Below are 20,442 nucleotides of genomic sequence, written 5' to 3' on the forward strand. Positions count from 1 at the left end.
GCTGTACATCCCAACGGAGGCCATCACAGCCCCCGGTCCGGTCTCAGGTCTCATTTCTGTCTGAGGTCTGGCAGTAAATGGAGGCCCAGGGCCATCAAGGCTGGATGGCAACACTGGGGGGATGCCTCGGGCCAGCCCTGGGGCCCTGGAGGCCTGCGGCACCCTGGGTATCCAGCAGGGGACAGCAGGAGGTGCCAAGTCTGACAGGCAGAAGCCAGCAGCGCCTGGGACACAGCCCCTGCAGGTCCTGCGTGTGGGCCTGGCTCCTCCTCTTGACCAGTGGTCCCAGAGCCAGACGTGTCCGTGAGCACCGGCCGGCAGCCAGAGCTGGACTCTCCCAGGTCAGGGAGGCCATAGAAGGGGTCCTGTGTGGCCAGCCTCGGCCAGGGAACATTTTCTCAGCCCTCCTCCAGCCCACTGCTGGACCTTCAGCCCCAGGACCAAGAAGTTGGTCGGGTAGGGAGAGCTTGAGGGTGGACACGGGGGGGGGGGGGGGGGGAGGGGGTAGGGGATAAAAACAAACCACCAGCAAGGCCAGGCGCTCAGTAGACAGTGTCATCTGCCAGCCACGCCTGCACACAGGCAGAGGGCACACACACACACGGGTGGTGGGTGAAGCCCCCCAGGTCCAGGCACGTGCTTCTCCCCCGCAGTAAAAGCAGCACGGGCAGCACCGGCAGCCGGGCAGCACCCGGCTGGGCGAGGAGGCCGGGACCAGGGCTGCCCAGGCGGTTCCCCACCCCAAGTGACCCTGAAGACAGCACAATGCTGGGTGCAGCGCAGGCCCAGCGCCTGCAGGAGCCCTGGCCTGGTCGTTGTGCTTGGTGGGGAGCAGCCCCCAGCCGGTGGTGACCCCCCGAGGGGTGGCGGGGCTCTGGGAGTGTGCGGGAACAGCAGCAGCACCACTGCACCCTAAGTCTGGGCGAGGACCCTGTGTGCACATCAGTCAGAACTGGGTGAGCCATCAGGCTGGGGGCACGCCGGCAGCAGCAGGGTGGTCTGCTCAGCAGAAAGGGCAGGAGAGAGGGGCACAGATGCCCCCCCAGCACTCCTTGGCCTTCTGTGAGGGCTGGAGATGGTGGGCAGAGACGCCCCCCACCCCCCATCACAGCAGCACCAGGCTGGGGCTGCGCAGCTGCTTGTAGACCTGGAGAAGCCTCTGGGCCGTGGCACAGGAGCTGGCCTCGTCCTCGGTGCACAGCCGGTCTCGCAGGGCCTGTACCTCCCGGAGCAGGGCCTGTGGGGGGCGGCGTGTGGCTAAACAGACCCACCCCACCCGCTCTGCCCACTCTCCGGAGCCCCTCCCCACCCCGGCCTGGCACGGAGCTCACCTCATGGTTTGCGTGGATCTGACGGAGGTACTGTATGCGGAGGTCGGGTGGGCTGGAGCCCTGGGCAGCTTGCTCTGTGACCATTGCCTGGGGGACACAGGGGAGGGGCCGAGGCTGGAGGGTTCCCCATGGGACCGAGGCAGGCGCCTACATCTGGAGATGGGCCTCAGGGCAGGGCCACCTTTCCCATCAGTACCCCTCAACCCTCCGAGATCTCCGGCTGTCCCCATGATTCGGGGAGAGCCCCCTCCTGAGAAAATCCTCTCCTGGCGCACACCTTCTGGTCGGCTCTGTGGCTCCATTCATTCCCAAAGAACCATTTTGTGCTCAGATCTAAACTGACCCTCTGCTGGTCTGCCTATGGCTGGGACCGCGGGGTGGGGGCCTCTCACGGGACCCCTCGAGTCGGGTTCCTCACAGCCCATTCGTTCACTCCATTGGCTGCCCACTAACTTCTGCTTCCCCAAAGCAGCCTGACATGCAAAGTAACAAGGCCCGGGCCAGCCTGTTGAGGGGGCAAGCCAGAGCAAGCCAAGGCAGGCAAAGGGCAAAACAAGCAAGGACAAGCAAAGGGCAAGCCAGCGCCCTGTGGCAAAGCCAGCCACACTGCACCCATAGGCTCACGGGCAGAACCCTAACCCAGCACCTCACATGTACCACCCTTGGCCATGGGACTTCTGCAGATGACCCAGATGAGGCCACTAGGACCCCTAGGTGCCATGTGACTTGTCCTGACCAGAAGAGACTTTCGGTCAGAAGAGGCCCCATGGGCAGAGCCTGAAGGCAGCACACTGGCCCTTCCTGGACAGTCTACTAGCTAGGATTTGGTGACCACCACTGGGGACTCAGCAGACCTGACATTCCTGACCACCCAAGGCAGCAGACACTGTCCTGGGGCCAGCGTGGGGCTCGGGAAGAGCAGCGCCCTCAGCCACAGGGGCAGCGGGGACCTGACCACGGCTGGAGACGGATGCACCTGCTGCAACGGCGGCTTGCACCTGTGACCACGCGGGCGCCTTCTGCCCCTGCCCACCACCCCCCAGGGCCTCCCTCTGCTCGGGCCACACGGGCGCCGTACCTGCATGCGCCCGACGATGGCGTGATGCAGCCTGCTCATGCTGGCCAGGGAGGAGCTCTCCACCTGGATCTCCACAGCCTGGAGCGGCCCTGCGGGGCTCAGGTCAGTCACGGCCACCTGCAACACATGAGGGCCCTCATTGCTAGCAGGGCCCTGGCTGCGTGAGGCCCCGCCGAGGGCAGGAAGGAGACATGAGCTGGTGGCTCGTGCCTCCTAACTACTCAGGAGTCTGAGGTCCCAGGATCACGATTCAAAGCCAGCCTGAGACAAATCTGAGACCCTATCTCCAATTAACCAGCAAAGAGCCAGAAGTGGAGGTGAGGCTCAGGGGAGCACTGGGATCTCAGGAGCTCCGAGTCTGCTCAGCACGTGGAACGCACCTGGGCTTCCCGCTTCAATCCCGTGAAGCTCTGCAGTCAAATCTCCGATGGGGGTGGAAGTGGGGGGATTCTGCCCTGGCCCAGGCCCAGGGGAGGCTGCTTCCCGAGCACCCGCCTAGCTCTGTACACTGCCATCAGCCTGAGACCAGCCTGATCCTCAGAGGCCAACTCCTGCCACGAGCCAGGACTGGGCCTTGAACCCAGGACTGGGTGCTGTCCCTGTGCTTGTTTTGCTCATGCTCCACCACCTGAACCATGGCTCCACTTCTGGCCTTTTTCTTTTTGGTGGTTTACTGGAGATAAGAATCTCATGGACGTTACTGGCAGGCTAGCTTTGAATGGAGTAGCCAGATTACAGATATGAGTCGCTGGCCTTGGCTGTTCTTTCTCTCCCGTGTGTCTGTCCGGCTGCTGGCACGAGTCGCCAAGCACAAGGCACCGGGGAGGGTCCTTAGTGGCTGGCAGTGACAGAGGGGCTGGGGATCCGATTCCTCTAGGGACCCCACGGAACGGTGGGCATGGAGGCCCGGCTCCCCGCCGCGGACAAGGACCTCATCTTGCCTCAGAGACGATGAGGTGGACGTCAGTGCCGTCGGGGGCTACTCCCTGGACAGAGGACAGCGCGCGGGCCCTGACGACGTCCACAGCAGCATTCTCAGCCAGGAGCCACTGCAGGGTGGAGCTGCACAGGGGGCCACCTGGGGAAGAGGCGCCAGTCAGGCCCGTGAGCGGGTCCTGTGCAATGGTGCTGGTGGCCCCTTTCAAATGTACCCTCCCAGGGCCACCTAGGCGTCCCAGCTGTCCAGAGGCCTGGAGGTGAGAACCCTGTGCCAGGCTCTTCTGACAGGGTGGCAAGTGACAACAGGGAGCTCCATGTGGGTCCCTGAGGCTGCTGTAGAAGTGCCAGACCCTGCCCAGAAACCACCCAACACCCACTGGGTGCTGAGAAGCACCCTGATAGCTAGGGCCCATTCTCCACACAACACACAGGAGCAAAGCCAGACACAGAGCAGACAGGGAGCCCAGGGGCCGTTCTGAGCAGCGCCGAGCTCTGGCAGCACATGAGGGACGCGAGTTCTCGCTGTGGGGAAACTCGCCACGCTGCTCCCCAGTGACAACTGCGTGTGCTCAAGTCAGGCTCCAGACACAGTTTTTGAGAAACACAAAAGAAAAACCCAACAGCTGCCAGGATGTGGCAGAACTCGGAAGGCTGTGACCCAGGGCTGACCCAGGAGCCGCTGGGAGAGGGGGAAAACGACCCATGGTCATTTCGGGCCTCAAGGCCTGAGAGCCAGAAGTAAGCCAGGCAGTGCCACCAACCTGAGTGCCCGGCCTCCAAGGAGGCCCTGAGCAGCTCTGCAGATACTTTGATAGAGGCTGAGGATGGGGGCAGGAACTTGGCTCGCAGGGAGGCTGCGCCCAATGGTTCTCTGCCCGGCGGCTGGCAGGTGTCCAGGAAGGCGTCCACAGGGTCGCGTGCGGGGCCAGGCAGGCCAGGAGTCTGAGTGTGTGGGGAGGCCAGGCTGGGGAAGCGCAAGCACTGCAGCATGTCCACCGTGTGCGTGCTCAGAGGCAGACAGATGCCTTCCTGCTCAGGAAGCAGGTCCAGGGGGAGCTCGTCCAGAAAGGAGTCCTCCAGGGGACCAGGGGGGGCCAGGGCCCCGCCCACCACCTCTCGGAGGCTGAAGAAGAGCGCGCAGGACACAGTCACGGGCAGGTCAAACTCACCACTCTCGCTGGGGCCCAAAGGCAGGGTCACCTCCCGCTGGCTGCCGGGGCCCAGCCTGTCTACCGGGATGGTGTAGGTGACAGCGGAGCCGGCTGCAGCCAGGTCTAAGGCAGAGGAGCTGGTAAGCACCTGGACACACAGGGTCCAGCCCTGCTCCAGGCTGAAGCAGCTGCTGTTCTGCAGCAGGCAGGTGGCCACCAGGGTGTCCTGCAGCTGCAGGCGGCTCCAGGCAGTGGTGGTGGTGCAGGAGATGGGCCGGGGGCCCTCCCGGCTGGACAGCAGGGCGCAGCTGACACTCATGGCCTCGTTGAGGCTGGTCAGGGCCCTGTCCCGCTGGTCCACGGCCTTCTTCAGAAAAGACACTCTGCGAAGAACAGGTGAGGGGCTCAGGCTCCCGGGTGCCAACAGGCTACCCACCAGCCTGCCAGCCACACTGGCTGCTCTGACTGGGACGGCCGGGCCCCCACACGTGCTGGTCACCTCTTCCCTCTGTGGCAGCAACTCTACGGAGACAGTGGATGGCAGGCACTGTAGAAACAGACCTGAGCCACAGGAACTTGGAACCCACAGGAACGGGGGTGGGGGGTGGGGGGCATGCTCCCTCACTGCCTACTGTGCCAGCCCTACTTTCTATGAAGAGTGGCAGGCACAGGCCTCAGAGGAGACACGTAGAGCAGGGGAGGAGTGGCCTGCGGAGGCCGTTCGCAGCCAGGGAAAGGGGCACCTCTCACCTGCCCTTCTGTGCAGGCCTTTGAGCTCTCAACAGAGCCCAGGGTAGACTGCCAGGTGCAGTGAGCACCATGGCCTGAAGACCTGCCGGCCCAGGAGGCCATCCTGCAAACAGGCAGTGCCATCGCACTGGAGCCAAAGCCACCGCTCACCTCTCAGAGACATCACCAATGCCAGAGAGCAGTTCCTTAATTTTCTGGCCTGCACTGGCCATGGTCATTCTGGCAGGACTCGTCCTCTCAGGGGTCAGGTCCAGACTGCAGCTTATCAGGCGGCCTCGGGCAGACAGGGCCAGGAGCTCCGTGCCACCTGACAGATAGACAAAGTGTCGGTCAGCAGGCTGGCAGCAGCTGCCAGGCCTTTGCCCTGGGCTCTGGGCCAAGTGCTGGTGGAAGGCCAAGCCAGTGTGTGAGGAGGCAGACCCGTCTTTCACACGTCCTGCAGGGCCTCCCTGAGCTGCCATGTCAGCACGGAGGAGAAAGCATGGTGGGAAATGGATGCGGTGTGCACCGACTGGACCAAGTGGCCAAATGAGGACAGAACTCAACCTCCAGCTGGGCACACGCGGCAAGGCACTCTGAGCTGTGGAGGACAGCCTCTTGGCCCAACCTGTGGGGTCCTCTTCCACCTTCCGAGCTCCTGACTGACCCAGCCCTCCAGTCCCTCCTAGCGGTGGCCACGACCTCTACTGAGGTGCGTGGCTCATCACTGACCCTGCCCCCAACTTGCTTCCCATCAAAGCAGTCCCCCTAGCAAGTGTTTTCCTTGGTAAGGTTTCCAGTGTTCTCATCCCAATGGGAAAGCAACTTCCTCTCTCCCCAATATCAAGCAGATGCAGCTAAGACCTCCGGCCTGAGAGCTCTGAGTTGTTCTCGGCTTTGAGTGCAGAGCAGCTTAGGAAGATGTGTCTCAGCCCCTTACTCCACGTGAAATGTCAGTGTGACCTGATTTCAGACCCGCTGAGGACATACTCTCCCCTGGCTCCTCCTCAGCCACGTGCTCTGCCACTCGAGTCAGGCACCAGAGCACTTAGGCCAGCAGCAGCCCTCTCCCCGGGCCCAGGAAGGACCTGCTTCCAGCTGCTCCCTGACCCCTGACAGAAGTGAATGAGTCACCGGCGTAGGAAGGTCAGAAGCAGCTGGGGAGAGGGCAAACCAGCTCAGGGATGGCTATAAAGAGAGAGGCCTCACCCTAAGGGTTGGTTTTTCATGTCTCAGCAGCAGCGTATACCTGCAGATGTCCCAGATGACACAAAGAGCGTGAGGACGCTGCAGATGTTCAAGCTGGTGGGACACAGTTCGAGGGGCAGGCTCCCCAGGTCTCCGTGGGGCTGCTGGGTGTTCGAGGGGGCACTTCCCTGGGCCAGGTCTACCACGCAGAGCTCGGAGGGAGAGCTGAGGTACATGCGGCCACCGGCCCCACAGGCAGCGCACAGCATGGGCCCGGGGAGCCAATATTCTCGGAGCTCCGGCACCAAACTCCCAGACTCGCTCCAGCCAGCCTTGATAGCTAACACCCGGCCCTGGTACCCCAGGGCCACCAGGCAGTCAGAACTGCCCTCCTCGTCAGGCGGCCCCTCTTCTTCCACAGCTTCCCCGGCCAACAACTCTGTCTTCAGGGCCCCGATGAAAACGACAGGCTCCTCCAGGTGATGGAGGATCTTGACAAGGGCCTTTGGGTCACCTGGGGCCGATCTGGAGGTGACCAGGGCCTTCAGGACCACACAGCAGAGCTGGCCATCGGGGAGGCCACAGAGGATCACAGGTGACTCCAAGAGCATGGCGTCGGCTCCGAAGAGCAGTCCAAAGAGGGCTTCCTGTAGCACAAAGCCCGCAGAGCCCGGGGAGTGGCCGTGAGGACCCCTGGCGCCTGGCGGGGACGCCCAGCACAGCACGGGCAGGAAGCGGGGGGCCGCAGGCTTCTCCGGGAGCCCCGCTGGGGGGCTGCAGGTGGACAGCTCCACCTCTCCGATCTGTCTTCCTGGCTGCGGGGCCTCCCCGGGGCCCGGGCGCTCGAACACCTGCACCTTCCACTGGGCGGGGCCCTGCACCAGGGTGACGAGCGTGTCCTCGAGCACGGTGAAGGCGCAGAGCGCGGCCTCCGGGAGGACACAGGCCTCGGGGGCCACGGGGACCACGGCGCAGGGGAGCTCCCCGCCGCCGGGCCTCTCCTCGCGCGCCGGGCCTGCAGCACTGCGGGAACAGTGGGACCTCGGTCAGGCCGAGGCAGGGCAGGCTCGGCCTCCGCCGCTGCCGCCCCTCCAGCCGGGACCCTCCCGGCTCGGGACCCCTCCGAGGGCTGCAGGGGAGGAAGGGGAGGAAGGGGAGGGAGCAGGGTGAGCCGCGCACGTCACCACGCGAGCACCGGCTCCAACAGCAGACTCCTGCACGGGCTCCGACGGGGCTGCGGGCCCGCAGACCCCCGCGCCCAGACCGCGGGAGGCCCGGGAGGAGGGGGAGGAGACGCCCCGCGGGCCCCGCCCCCGGCCCCGGGCCCGCCCCTCCAGGCCCCGCCCCTCCAGGCCCCGCCCCTCCCGGCCCGGCCCCCGCCCCTTCATGGCCCCGCCCCGCGGGCCACGCCCCCCTCACCGGCTCCGGGGCTCCACCGACAGGCAGTAGACGCCCTTCCGGGCGCACAGCACGTAGAGCGCCCTGCGGAGGCCCAGCAGCTGCAGATGCCACACCTGGTCTGGAAACTGGTACACGGCCTGGGCGCCGGGAGAGCGAGGTCAGGCCCGACCCGCCCGCCCGGCCCCCGCCCGCCCGCCCGCCCGCCCGCGGCCCCGCGCTCACGGTCAGCAGCCCGCCCTCCTGGTCGTATACGTAGACGAACTCGCTCCCGGTGGACACGAAGACCTCCGCCTCGTGGCACAGCACGCGGGGCTTGCCCGCCGCCAGGCCCTCGAGCGGGCAAGAGAAACCAGCCAGGTAGTTCACGCGCCGCGCGGCGTCCGCCATCGTGAGGGCGGCAGGCGGGAGCGAAGCCCGGCGGGGCGGGGCCGCCTCGAGTAGTTTACGACCGCCTACCGCGCCGCGCGGCCTCCGCCGTAAACCGCGCTCCGGGGGCGGGGCCGGTCCGGGGGCGGGCCTGGGGCGTGGGCAGGGCCAATCCGGAGGCGGGCCTGGGGTGGTCAGTGCCAATCCGGAGGCGGGCCTGGGGCGTGGGCTGAGTCAGTCCGGAGGTGGGCCTGGGGTGGGCAGGGCCAATCTGGGGGCGGGCCTGGGGTGGGCAGGGCCAATCCGGGGGCGGGCCTGGGGTGGGCAGGGCCAATCCGGGGGCGGGCCTGGGGCGTGGGCAGGGCCAATCCGGAGGCGGGCCTGGGGTGGTCAGTGCCAATCCGGAGGCGGGCCTGGGGTGGTCAGTGCCAATCCGGAGGCGGGCCTGGGGCGTGGGCGGAGTCAGGCCGGAGGTGGGCCTGGGGTCGGCGGGGCCAATCCGGAGGTGGGCCTGGGGTGGGCAGGGCCAGTCCGGAGGCGAGCCTGGGGTGGGCAGGGCCAATCCGGGGGCGGGCCTGGGGTGGGCGGGGCCAATCTGGAGGTGGGCCTGGGGCGGGCGGAGTCAGTCCGGAGGTGGGCCTGGGCTGGGCAGGGCCAGTCCGGAGGTGAGCCTGGGGTGGGCAGGAGCCAATCCGGGGGCGGGCCTGGGGTGGGCGGGGCCAATCCGGAGGTGGGCCTGGGGCGGGCGGAGTCAGTCCGGAGGCGGGCCTGGGGGGTGGGCGGGGCCAGTCCGGAGGCGAGCCGGGCCTGGGGTGTGAGCGGGGGCCACCCTGGGGAGCCTGTGTGGGAGCCCTGGCAGTCCTATCAGGACCAGCCACTGATCAGAGCTGACCAGAGCGGACAGCGGGCCCACGTGCTGACGGCAGGACTCAGGAGACCCGAGGGCTGCCCCGCCCCGCTGGGCTCTGGGTGGAGGGTGGGATGGCTGGAGTGGTGGGGTCCAGGCCAGGCCAGGCCCAGGCCCAAGCCCTGGAGCCTGGAAGGCTCCTTGGCTCCCGTCTTTGCCTGGGTGGATTCAGCTCTGGGGAAGAGGTTCTAGCCAGGAGAGGCTCCCACGGGGCGAGGCGGTATGCAGGGCCGTCCTTGCATTAAGGCTTCCAGTTTAGGAGTCTTGGGGCGGCCCCAGATCACCCCTAGCATCAGGGGTTGGAATTCAGGACCCCATGCCTGGGATCCCAAGGGTGGGCCACGCCTGGGCACGTGGGAATGAGTGAGCTCCAGTGTAAGAGGCACCTCAGGGTTAGGGTGAGGGACGGAGCCGGGGAGCCTCACCCTGGAGGAGGCCCGCAGCATTCCCCTGCAGTCCCAGCCACTTGAGCTGAGGAAGGTCTATCACTCGGGGTCTCTGAAAGAGTAAAGACCCTGTCTGTGACGTTGGGGAAGTCAGACACCCAGGAGAAAAGGATGTGGAGCACAACCAGATGCATCACCAGACCTAGCTAACTGGTAAGTCTCCCTTCTAGTGAGACTACACCGTTCTATCAATGTAGCTGCCCTGGGGCTGGTCTGCGACTTTGGTGCTGAGGGTTGGGGACCAGACATTCATTTTCTGAGCCCTGTTAACTCTGGATTTCAAGTGCACAAGGACCTTCAGCTTTCTTCTGACCAACTGTAATCAATCCTGAGACTGCCCCCATCCTTTTTTTCCCCCCAGTCCTGGTGCTTGAACTGAAGGGCCTGGGGCACTGTTCTTGGACACTTTCTGCTCAAGGCTAGTGCCCTGCCACTTGAGCCACAGCTCCACTTCCAGCCTTTTCTGAGTATGTGAAACGGAGGAATCGAATCCAGGGCTTCATGCATGCTAGGTGAGCACTCTACCACTAGGCCACACCGTTGGCCCTGTCCCCATTCTTTGAGTCACTTGTGAATGCACACTAGTTCCTGTCCGTTTTCTTAGACTGCTTACAACATAGAGGAAACCAGGTGAAGCCTGTCCCTGAGTGACCACCTGGGGAGCAATGGATGTGGGAGGTGCCCTGCTCTGGTCACTCTCCCACTCCACCACATCTGCTGGCTGGCAGCTTCTTGGCCCCCATCCAGCCCTATACTGTGCCTGGAGTTAGGGAACTGGGGGCCATTCTGGTACTAGGGACTGCAGGCCAGCTAGGGTTCCCGCCAACTTCTTGAGTGAGGACTGGAGTAGCATCAGGCTCAGGGAACAAAGGAGCACTGGGGAAGAAGGTACAGGCTGTGTGGAGGCACAGAAGCCCCAAAGAACATGTGGGGGCAAGGACACAACAGACCCCAAGTTTTTTCTTTTCTAGAGCTGAGGACCAAACTCAGGGCCTTGCCCTTGCCAGGTAAGTGCTCTCCCACTGAGCTAAGACCCCACAGCCCAGGGCCAAGCTGCTCCAATCTCAGTGGGGGCGGTGTGCCAAGGGCAACCTTCTTTTCTTGCCCCCCAGAAGCCAATGCTGCATCACCCCACGGGTGGAGCTCAAGAGGAGAGCTTGCCCTCTGGTCTCCACTCCTTGCTGTACCATGTATGCAGCCTGGGTTTGCTTAGACCTTTCTTCAGCTTCATGGCCACGTGCACTGTGGAAGACGCCAAGACCCAGGAGAGACCATGTGGCCAGCAGGAAAGGTGTCAAGGAGGCCAGGCTACTGTTACCGTCCATCCACATGGCCTGGAAGAGTAGTGCTCAGGCACCCAGGCAGAAATCCTGGGGAAAGGGGTGTTGCCAAATCACTGCCCACCAAAACATCCGCTAGACACAGCTTGAGGACACCGCTCGGGCACAGGAACCACACACAACGAGAGCAGGACAGTCGCTTCAGGTGCTTTTATTAGATTTCACTGCGGGGCTGGGGTTAAGGTAAGGCTAGTCCACACCCAGCCAACACACCTGTGAGCCCAAAGCAGAGCCCAAGCGGAGCACCCATGTCCCAGGAGCAGGCTGGCCAGAGGCAGCCAGAGCCAGACCTGCCCCGCCTCTGGGCCTGGAGGGACTGTGGCAGCCACTGGACTCAGCACCCCTCTGGACCAGGAGGTGGGGCTGGGCCACCACGTGCAGAAGATGGCTGAGCGGCCCAGGCCTGCACCTTTGCAGGGAGAACCCCAAGCTGGTAACATTAGCTTGACTCTCTTTGGACAATAAAATAAAGTGCATTACTGAACAAAGAGCAACTCAAAACCATAAGCAGAGAAACACAACCTTTTCTTTAGCTAAAAGCTGAAGACGTAAATGAATGGAGATGGCAGAATTTCAGAGTGAGAAAACCATTGGCTGAGGAGAAACCAAACCACATACACAAGATTAGCTGGATGGAACAAACGGGAGAGAAAGTGATGGTGCAGTGGTAGACAGGCCTTGCTCTGTGCTGTCCAGCACTGGGCCAGGATGGGCAGGCAGGCAACAGGACAGGTGTGAATGGCCTTGGAAAGAGGGAACAGCATGACAGGGCAGGGGCAGGCTGCCCAGGCTCACGGCGGACCGACAGCAGAGGCCAGGAGGGACAGATCACAAGGACGACGCCCCCCAGCACCTTCACGGTGACGTGCTGGCCCACATCTGGGGAGACTCATTTTCCTGATCCTCCCGCTCTTGACGCTCCAGGATAGCCCTACCAAGACCAGACCAAAGCTGCTGGGCTCCAGCTGGGCTCTCACTACAGATTTTGACTTGGAACCCCAAACCAGGTAAACCTAGGGGGTGCTATGGTCTTGCCACAAGAGCCCAACAAACGGGTGTTCTCTGTCTACAAGGTCAAGGATGGGAGTCGGCACGTGACCCTCCTCCAGGAGAGGCTGCCCGAGTCTCCTTGTCGGGACCAGCCTTTTCCAAGCGCAACACAGCTGGTTCCGCTCTTAATAAGGCAGAGAGACGTTAAGATGCCCACAACTTGTCTGAAAAAGGGTTAGGCTCAGTTCAGCCGCGTTGGACACTCAAGAGACCACTGGATACCGCTCTGGATCTCATCCTAACTGCACCATGCATGCACCTGCGCAGGCCCCACAAATGCTCTCACCTGATCCCGTGTCAGTGGCCCCGCACGCTGCTAGAGGCTAGAAGCTGGAGAGGCTGACGGCTGAGGAGCAACATTGGGGAAGCAGGAACCAGATCCCCAGCTCGAGTGCATCTACACTGTCCTGACAGGTGGCCTGCCAGGCCAGGGCCACAGCCAGGGGCTTGGTAGAAAAGTCTCAGGCACTGAGGTTTGCGTCAAAGAACTGATGGAGGCCTGTCCACCCACCGCCCTGAACACCCACGAGGGGCTGCACGGAAGGAGGAAAGGAGGCAAAAACTAGCCACTCGCTTCCCTTTTGTGCAGTTTTATCTTAAAAACAATAAATAAAGGTTTTCCAGGCAGGAGTTACTGGTAACAACTATTCTCACCAATGTAGACTTTAAGCTCCCACCTGATGTCAGCGAAAGGGGGGTGGTGGCACACTGACCTGCAGGTCAGGCCACTGTGGCCAAGGCCCAGCCGCACATTCCCACGGGAAGGGAGGGATGTGACTCTCACAGGCAGGACTTTCACCCCAGAGGAGCACAAGAGAGGCAGCTAGGAACTCCCAACAAAAACAGCAGGGAAATGGAGAGCAAAAGCATCGAGAAGAAAGGAGAGGAAAGCTGGGTGCTAGCCACCACCACTCCCTGCACCCTAACTCCAAATGGAGATTTGGACATGCCTGGTCCTTCCACCACAGGAGAGGAGCAGGAAACGGTTGAGGTGCGTGGCGCAGGCAGGGCGCTCTGCATCTCCAGGCGGGAAGTTCCGTGGAGGCCTAGTGCAGCCGCAGGGACCTTCACTCCACAACAGCGCTGAAGAGCCTCGTTAGGTGTGAGACCCTGGGGTAGCCTGCCCACACCTCCAGGCCTTACAGGGAACACGTGGGGCTCCTGGCTTCAGAGAGGGCCAGAGCACTAGGTCCTGGGGAGGCTGCACATCTCGCAGTGGCCTGTGCCTGGCTGGTTCATGAAGGTGCAGTGCTGACAGGACCACATGGCTGCGCCCGCAGCATGTGCGGAGCCTCCAGCAGCGCCGTACTCGTGCACGCCAGGGATCTGCACGCCAACGGTGCCTGCAGGGAGCAAAGACAAGAGAACGCTCACTTCTACAGAGTTTTAGGCACAACCATCACACGGCCTGCAACAAACCCACGATGGTCTACACCATCTGTGAGGGTCTACCCTGCCCCAGGCCTGCACAGGCCACTCCTTGCTCCTGGGATGGGCTCCGTATCCTGGCTGATGAACACGTATGTGCCTCCCAACTGTGAGCTACTAGGAACAAAGCTGCCCAGAAACCTAGCTGCCCAGTCCATTATCATGTCTCAGGGCTGGACCACAGGGGACAGTCCATGCTGAGTTGTCTAAGACACATCCAGTTCTCCCAGTGGCCTGCGTTTTTTGCATTTGTATTCATTTTGACTGTCACTCGACTGGGCTAAGCAGAAGCTAGGAGACTGGTGTGTGTGTCAGAATGTGTCCAAGAGGTTGAGATCTAAACATCGTAGTTTTAAGGCAGCCTGGGTAAGAAAGCCTGTGAGACTCTCCAATTAATCACCAAAAAGCCAGAAGTGGTGCTGTGGTTCAAGGGTAGAGTGCCAGCCTTGAGAAAGCTCAAGGACAGTTCCCAAGACCCTGAGTTCAAGCCCCAGGGCTGGACAAAACAAAAACAACAAACAAACCCCAAACAACATACTAGCCCAGGAAGCAAAGTATAAGACTTTATTTTCAAAACAAGCAGTGAAAAGCCAGGCTGGGGGCATGGCTTAAGTCACAGAATACCGGCTCAGCCAGCATGAAGCTCACAGTCCTAATCCCAGTACCTGGAGAGAGAAGCCTCACACTGTAGGTATTACCGTTAGGGGACTCTGCCCAGCTGTCTCAGCACCCTCTCCATTTTCTCTTTGGCTTGCTTGCTCTCGATTTTCTGGCTCACCAGGCAATTTCTCATTAGACCAATACCATAACAATTCAGTCACTGAAGCTGTGTACCTTAAAAAATCAGCAGTGCAAGGCTTCCAAGTCTTTTTTTTACCCTATCTCTCAAGATTGTCTCAGGTCATCTAGGCTCTGCATTACTGCAGAGATGTTTATGAAAACAAAGCCTTTGTGGGGTTTTGAAGGGACTGCACTGGAAGCCTAATATCTTACAGAATCAGCTAGAAGTCACGTGTGTCCTGCTTACCCCCAGCTCTCTGGAATGTGCTTTAGTGCAGAGAGCTTACTTAATTCACCCACACTGTTGCTGAGTCCTATGTTTTGAGATGTTTCTGACAACAGCACTGCTGGTTTGCATTACCAGTCCTATACATAGATAGGTGAACACATCACAGTGAAGACTGATGCACACAGAGTTCTCAGGCATAAGCTGCTGCAAGTGACTAGTTTGGACCTGCCACCGCCCACTATTGTGTGTGTGTGTGTGTGTGTGTGTGTGTGTGTGTGTGTGTGTGTGTCCCGCCCACTACTGTGGAAGCTAGGGGTGCGCGCCGAGGAATTGAACCCAGGTCTTCGTGGAAGTCTTTGTGCATGTGAGGCAAGAGCTCTACCACCAGGCCACACTCTTGGCCCCAAGCTGGATTCTTTGGATGGTACAAGTAGAGGAATGCAGCAGGTGTCTCACGGGGACATGTCCACATACAAGTACTTTTCAGATGAGGGTTACCTAGTGTGAATGTTCAGTGCACCACAAAGCTGGGCAGGACAGGGGGATGAGGACCACGTGAGGAGAGTGGTAGCCGGAGCCAGGCTGCACCCAGGGGAGAAGCCCCAGGGCTTCTGAGGGGGAATCGAGTGCACACACACTCTGGTTTGGCTGGAGCCCTGTGGTAGGCCAGGAGGTGGGGGATGGGGATATACTTACTACAGAGCTGCTCAATGGTTGCCCACTGTTCAGACTTCCTCCACGTCTGTGCCAGCTCCTCATTTCTGGTCCTCACAGCCTCCAGCAGCAGACTGATGCTGTCCTATAAGAAACCAGGTGGGGCCTAGTGGTAGTTTGCTTGCCTAGCATGCATGAAGACCCAGGTTTGATTCTTCGGTACCACATACATAGAAAAAGCCAGAAGTGGTGCTGTGGCTCAAGTAGTAGAGCTCTAGCCTTGAGAAAGCCCAAGGACAGTGCTCAGGCTCTGAGTTCAAGTCCTAGGACTGACGAAGAGGAAGAGGAAGAGGAGGAGGAGGAAGAGGAGGAGGAGGAAGAGGAAGAGGAGGAGGAGGAGGAGGAGGAGGAGGAAAAAACCAAACATAGCTTCAACCTTGTGCTCAAAGGGTTCTTCCTTACCATCAAGACCTATTACAGAGGAAATTTTAAAAGCCTATGCACTTGTAATCCCAGCATCTGGGAGGCAGAGGTAGCATGTTCTTGAGTTTGAAGTCAAGACTATAAGTTTAAGTCCTGAGCTACATAGCAAAACATTGTCACAAATAAGTAAACAAAACCTTAGAGGATGTCATTATAAAAACACAATTTGTTGCCAGGTGCAGTGGCTCAGGAGGCTGAGATCTGAGGATCAAGGTTCAAAGCCAGCCCGGGCACAAAAGGGCCTGAGACTCTTATCTCCAATTAACCTCTAGAAAATGGGAAGTGGGCTTGGGTCAAGGGTAGGGTGATAGTCTTGAGTTGAAGAGCTCAGGGACAGCGAGCTCAAGCTGAGTTCAAGACCATGACTCACAAAAACCAAACAAAAACAAAACCCCCACAATTTGTCACAACTGAGGTCAATAAAATGATCAAAAATTGACACAGGGCTGGGAGTTTGGCCTAGCATGCACGAAGACCTGGGTTAGATTACTCTGTACCACATACACAGAAAAAACTAGAAGTGGTGCTGGGCTCAAGTGGTAGAGCTGTAGCCTAGTTTGAGAAAGCACAAGGACAGTGCTCAGGCCCTGAGTTCAAGGCCCAGGACTAACAAAAAATAAAATTATTTTTTACACAAATAGTCCCAAGTGGGTATCTGTAACCAGAGAATAAAAACACACATCCCTGGTACTACAGGTCAAACAGTAAACAGGAACCCGGGGTGTGACATCTAACCCTCTCTCTCTGCCTCTTGCTTCTCTACCCTGTCTAAAAACACTACACGATATCCTAGGTTTCGAAGGTTAACATACATATAATCAAATCCCTATAGAGACTGACAAAGCATTGAAGGGCTTAAAGGCACCATGAGAGCTACTAAAACACAAACACATTTCATGCCTGCGGTGTCAGGTATGACTACAGGGTGATATGACGACGACAGAATGTCTTCTACCAGGTGAATGAAAGCAGCCACGCTGGCTAACCACCTGCATGATGCCATCCTAACCATCTGACACTGGCCTGGACTGCGGCTCACGCCAGTACACCTAGCTACTCAGAAGGCTGAGATTGGAGGATCATGGTTTGAAGCCAGCCCAGCAGGAAAGTCTGTGAGACCCAACCCCAATCAATCACACGCAGAAAAAGCCAGAAGTAGCTGTGGCTCAAGTGGTAGAGAGCGAGCCTTGAGGAAAAAAGAACTTACATACAGCACTTAACCCAGAGCTCAAGCTTCCCATGACCAGCAAAGAAAAAAAAAAAACACAAAAACCCAACAGCACCGCCTCCTCAAGGGGAAGGAAGACAGCAGTAAAGGTCGGAGGGCATGGCTCCTTCACCAACCCTCTCTAGGGGATTATAACTAAGGAAACAGACATTGCCACAAAGGCTAAGGGAGGAAACACCACAGGCCGCACGCACAGCTCTGTGTTCAGACTGCCATACACAGAAGCAGAGAGAGGACCTCAGCACCAAGCTTTATCACAGCTTCCTGATAGCAAGTGAGGGGAGAGAGGCAAGAGGGGTAGGGCTGCCACAGCTGCATCTGTACCTGCAGAGGCATGACCTCATTGGTGACCAGAAACAGCAGGAGGTGGAAGTCTGAGATGGTGTCCAAGAACACAGATGAGGTATTCTGGGACAAATAGGTGGCCAAACTGTGGAAGTCCTGGAAGGGGGACAGAAAACAAGGAAAAATCATAAATACTCCATTACAGTGCCAGAGCCTGGAAGAGAGTGCGCCTATGATTTAATACCTCCTCACCCTCACAGGAAGAGGGGTACAAAGGGCCACCTAGGGGCCATTAACTCCACCCTCCTCCCCACGGGAAGCCCGGAACCCATCTCCACCATGGAGGAGCTGAGCGCTTGCCACATCTGAATGGCGAGACAGACACAGAAGGTCACCTGGAGGTGCAGAGGAGTGTGGGGAGGAGAGCCCTCTGTCTGTCTAGGACTCCCATGTGAGTTCAGGAAAGAATGGGGAGGAACGGGAGAACCACTATCACACAGCCCATACATGTGCAGCAGGACCACATGGGACCCTTAAAGGGCCACTCTGTAGCTGGCAAGCTCCCCAGTGAGCACAAAAGGACCTGAGACTCTTATCTCCAACAAACCTCCAGAAAGCAGGAAGTGGGGTTTGGCTCAAGGGTAGGGCAGTAGCCTTGAGATGAGTAGGTCAGGGACATCGCCCAGGACCAGGAGTAGGGCAATATCGGCAATATCCTTGAGCTAAAGGCTCAGGGACAGTGCACCCAGACTGAGCTCAAGCCCCAGGATCCATCCAAAAAAACAAACAAACAAACAAAAAAAAAACCTTTTAGGGGCCAGGAGCTTGGCTTAGTGGTAGAGTGCTTGCCTAGCATGCACAAAGAGCAGGGTTGGATTCCTCAGTACAACATAGTAGAAAAAAAGAAAAAGCCGGAGGTGGTGTTATGGCTCAAGTGGTAGAGCTCTAGTCTTGAGAAAGTCCAAGAACAGTGCTCAGACCCTCAGTTCCAGCCCCAGGACTGCCCACAACCCCTCCACGCCGCAGCCCCCTAACCCCCCCCCCAAAAAAAAAGCCTTTTCGGGCTCACCACAGAACTAATCAGGGAGGTGTAAAAGTATGGCACATCTGGAAAGACCAGAGCAATGCTAGCTAAAGCAGGAGCAGTTCCTTGCTGTAGACCTTGAAATATAGCTTACCTGCGTCTCCCCCAGCACATCCCGGTTTTCAATAGGAAACGGACTTTGAGAAATAGAAAAAGTGTAAACTGGATCCTTGGGGAAGGTTGTTGTGATCTAATGAACAAAAGCATACAATTATAAGATGTGTTTCCAGCAGGTAAGTTACACATACACAGCAACTCTGAATCCTACAAGTTTGTGTCCCAGTGTACCGTCAGCCCCAAAAGACACTCTGGAACACAGATGGTGGGAAACAAACAGAAGGATGTGTGTTCAAGAATACCTCCACCTGAAAGTGTAGCTTAGGGGCAGAGAGCTTACCTAGAATGCATGAGGCCCTGGGTTTGATTTTTTGGTACCACATAGACACAAAAAAATAAGAATAAAGAAGTAACAAAGCCGGGTGCAATGGCTCATGTCCACAATCCTAGCTATTCAGGAGACTGAGATCTGAGGATCACAGTTCAAAGACAGCCCAGGCACTAAATACCTGAGATTCTTATCTCCAATTAATCATTAGAAAAGGGGAAGTGGGGCTGTGGCTCAGGGGTAGGGTGGTAGCCTTGATCTGAAGAGCTCAGGGACAGGGTCCAGGCCCAGAGTTCAAGCCCCATACCCCACAAAAAAGAAAAGAACATTAAAAAAAAAAAGAAGTAACACTGAAAGAAGAAAAAAGAAGAAAAGAATACCTCTACCTGGCTGGGTGCTGGTGGCTCATGCCAACTGGCTACTTAGAAGGCTGAGATTTAAGGATCCTGGTTCAAAGCCAACTGGGGGCCATGCTCCATTCCTTGGTACCACATACATAGAAAATCCGGAAGTGGTGCTGTGGCTCAAGTGGGAGTGTCTGTGAAACTATCTCCAATTAACCACCACAAGTCTAACTGTGGCTCAAAGTGTTAGGGTGCTAGACTTGAACAAAAGAGCTCAGAGACAATGCCTAGCCCCTGAGTTCAAGCTCCATGACACACAGGAGGAAAGGATGGAGAGAGGGAGAGAGGGAGAGAGAGAGAGAGGGAAAGAGGGAGGGAGGGAGGGAAGAAGGAAACCTCCACCTGGACATCTCCCGGCAGCCTTCTGTGGGACCCCAGTGACATGCTGAGCCCAAATGAATCTGACGCCATTGCAGGTGCTGCTCTGCCAAAATCTTAAAAGAGGTCAGTTTGCCTCTGGTAAAGCCAACAGAAGTACACAAGGTTATGGAGGGAGAGGAAAAAAAGACCAACTAAGGAGGCAAATAATGTGCAGAGTTGCCAATATGGGTCTGAAAACCAGTGGCCTTCTGCCTTCTGCCAGGGCTGCTCCACGCTGCTCTGGGGGCCAGGCGGGTTCCGCTGGTCAGGCATGGACCAAGTCATTCACGTGGCTCTGGCACTCTTCAGTAACAAGAGTAATCAACAGAAGCCACAGGGTCTCAACAGAAACAGCTCTATTCCTAATGGCAGATGCCCTTCCCCACAGACAGACATAACCAAGTGTGAACTAGCAACACCTCTGGCTGACACAGCAGCTCTTAGTTTCTGCATTCAACACTGGCAAGAGTAGGTCAGACCCTTTCCAGAAACAGGGTAGTTATCCTGGCTCCTGAGGGAATACTTCTAAAGAATGAAAATGGTGTTCTGCTTTCTCTATCAGCAAAGGCGGCAAGCTGTTTCTGGATGCAGCTGTGAAGACAAGCACATTACTCGTTCTGGGTACTGGCTCTCAAGGACAGAAGCCATCCGCAATGCCCTGAGCCATGCCAGAGTCCTTTACAGACGAGCCTGCACAGCACTAGGCCAGCAATGCACACTGGGACCCAGGGCCTTGCTTTGCTCAGCGGGAGAGCTGGAGACAGGTGAGGAGAAGGCTCCCAGGGTGAGACTGGCTGGATGCAACCTCAGCTGTATCAAAGCTGTATCCACACTGTGAACAGGAGAGGAAGGGCAAGTGTAGAAGAGCTGGCAGGAAGTAAACTAATGAGTAATCGGGAGGGTGTGCCAGCTAAGTATGGCCACTCATGCAACAATCTCAGCCATTGAAGGGCAGCTCAGCAAGATTTAGTCTTTAAAAAAAAAAAAGCTAAGTGGGGTGCAGTGCCTCACACCCATAATCCTACCTACTCAGGAGGCTGAGATCTGAGGATCACAGTTTAAGGCCAGGCCACGCATGAAAGTCCATGAGACTTTTATCTCCAATTAAAACTGGAAGTGGTGCTGTGACTCAAGTGGTAGAGCACCAGCCTTGAGCTGAAGAGTTCAGGAATAGTACCCAGGCACAGAGTTTAAGC

At 58.5% G+C, this 20,442-nt stretch overlaps 2 protein-coding genes across 2 annotated transcripts in view; both read right to left on the minus strand.

Annotated features, from left to right (window-relative positions):
• Positions 1–664: 664 nt before the first annotated feature.
• Faap100 (FA core complex associated protein 100) lies at positions 665–8,216 on the minus strand. The gene is made up of 9 exons (XM_090351777.1): positions 8,040–8,216; positions 7,836–7,954; positions 6,478–7,439; positions 5,400–5,556; positions 4,110–4,882; positions 3,351–3,487; positions 2,410–2,526; positions 1,332–1,418; positions 665–1,237 (listed from the first exon to the last, which is right to left on the minus strand). The coding sequence occupies exons 1-9, from the start codon at positions 8,202–8,204 to the stop codon at positions 1,106–1,108; spliced, it is 2,649 nt and encodes an 882-aa protein (XP_090207903.1). The 5' UTR covers positions 8,205–8,216; the 3' UTR covers positions 665–1,105.
• Positions 8,217–11,011: 2,795 nt separating this feature from the next.
• The window catches only part of Nploc4 (NPL4 homolog, ubiquitin recognition factor), a 46,345-nt gene continuing 36,914 nt past the window's right edge, over positions 11,012–20,442 (minus strand). Inside the window, exons 14-17 of the mRNA XM_090351361.1 lie at positions 18,192–18,287; positions 17,053–17,169; positions 15,060–15,162; positions 11,012–13,269 (exon numbers count right to left, since the gene is read on the minus strand). Of these exons, the coding sequence (XP_090207487.1) occupies positions 13,112–13,269; positions 15,060–15,162; positions 17,053–17,169; positions 18,192–18,287 (474 nt within the window). The 3' untranslated portion in view covers positions 11,012–13,111. The remainder of the gene's footprint in view (positions 13,270–15,059; positions 15,163–17,052; positions 17,170–18,191; positions 18,288–20,442) is intronic.

This window comes from Megascapheus bottae, chromosome 17, assembly GCF_031878675.1.
Source record: "Megascapheus bottae isolate mThoBot1 chromosome 17, mThoBot2.hap1, whole genome shotgun sequence".
Classification (NCBI taxonomy): domain Eukaryota; kingdom Metazoa; phylum Chordata; class Mammalia; order Rodentia; family Geomyidae; genus Megascapheus; species Megascapheus bottae.

Excerpts from the sequence above, each read along its gene's own strand:
- Faap100 (XM_090351777.1), bottom strand. The coding sequence starts at position 8,204 with ATGGCGGACGCCGCGCGGCGCGTGAACTACCTGGCTGGTTTCTCTTGC. Across the intron at positions 1,419-2,409 it reads CCATCGTCGGGCGCATGCAG|GCAATGGTCACAGAGCAAGC; the intron begins GTACGGCGCCCG and ends TGTGTCCCCCAG. Across the intron at positions 1,238-1,331 it reads AGATCCACGCAAACCATGAG|GCCCTGCTCCGGGAGGTACA; the intron begins GTGAGCTCCGTG and ends CGCCCCCCACAG.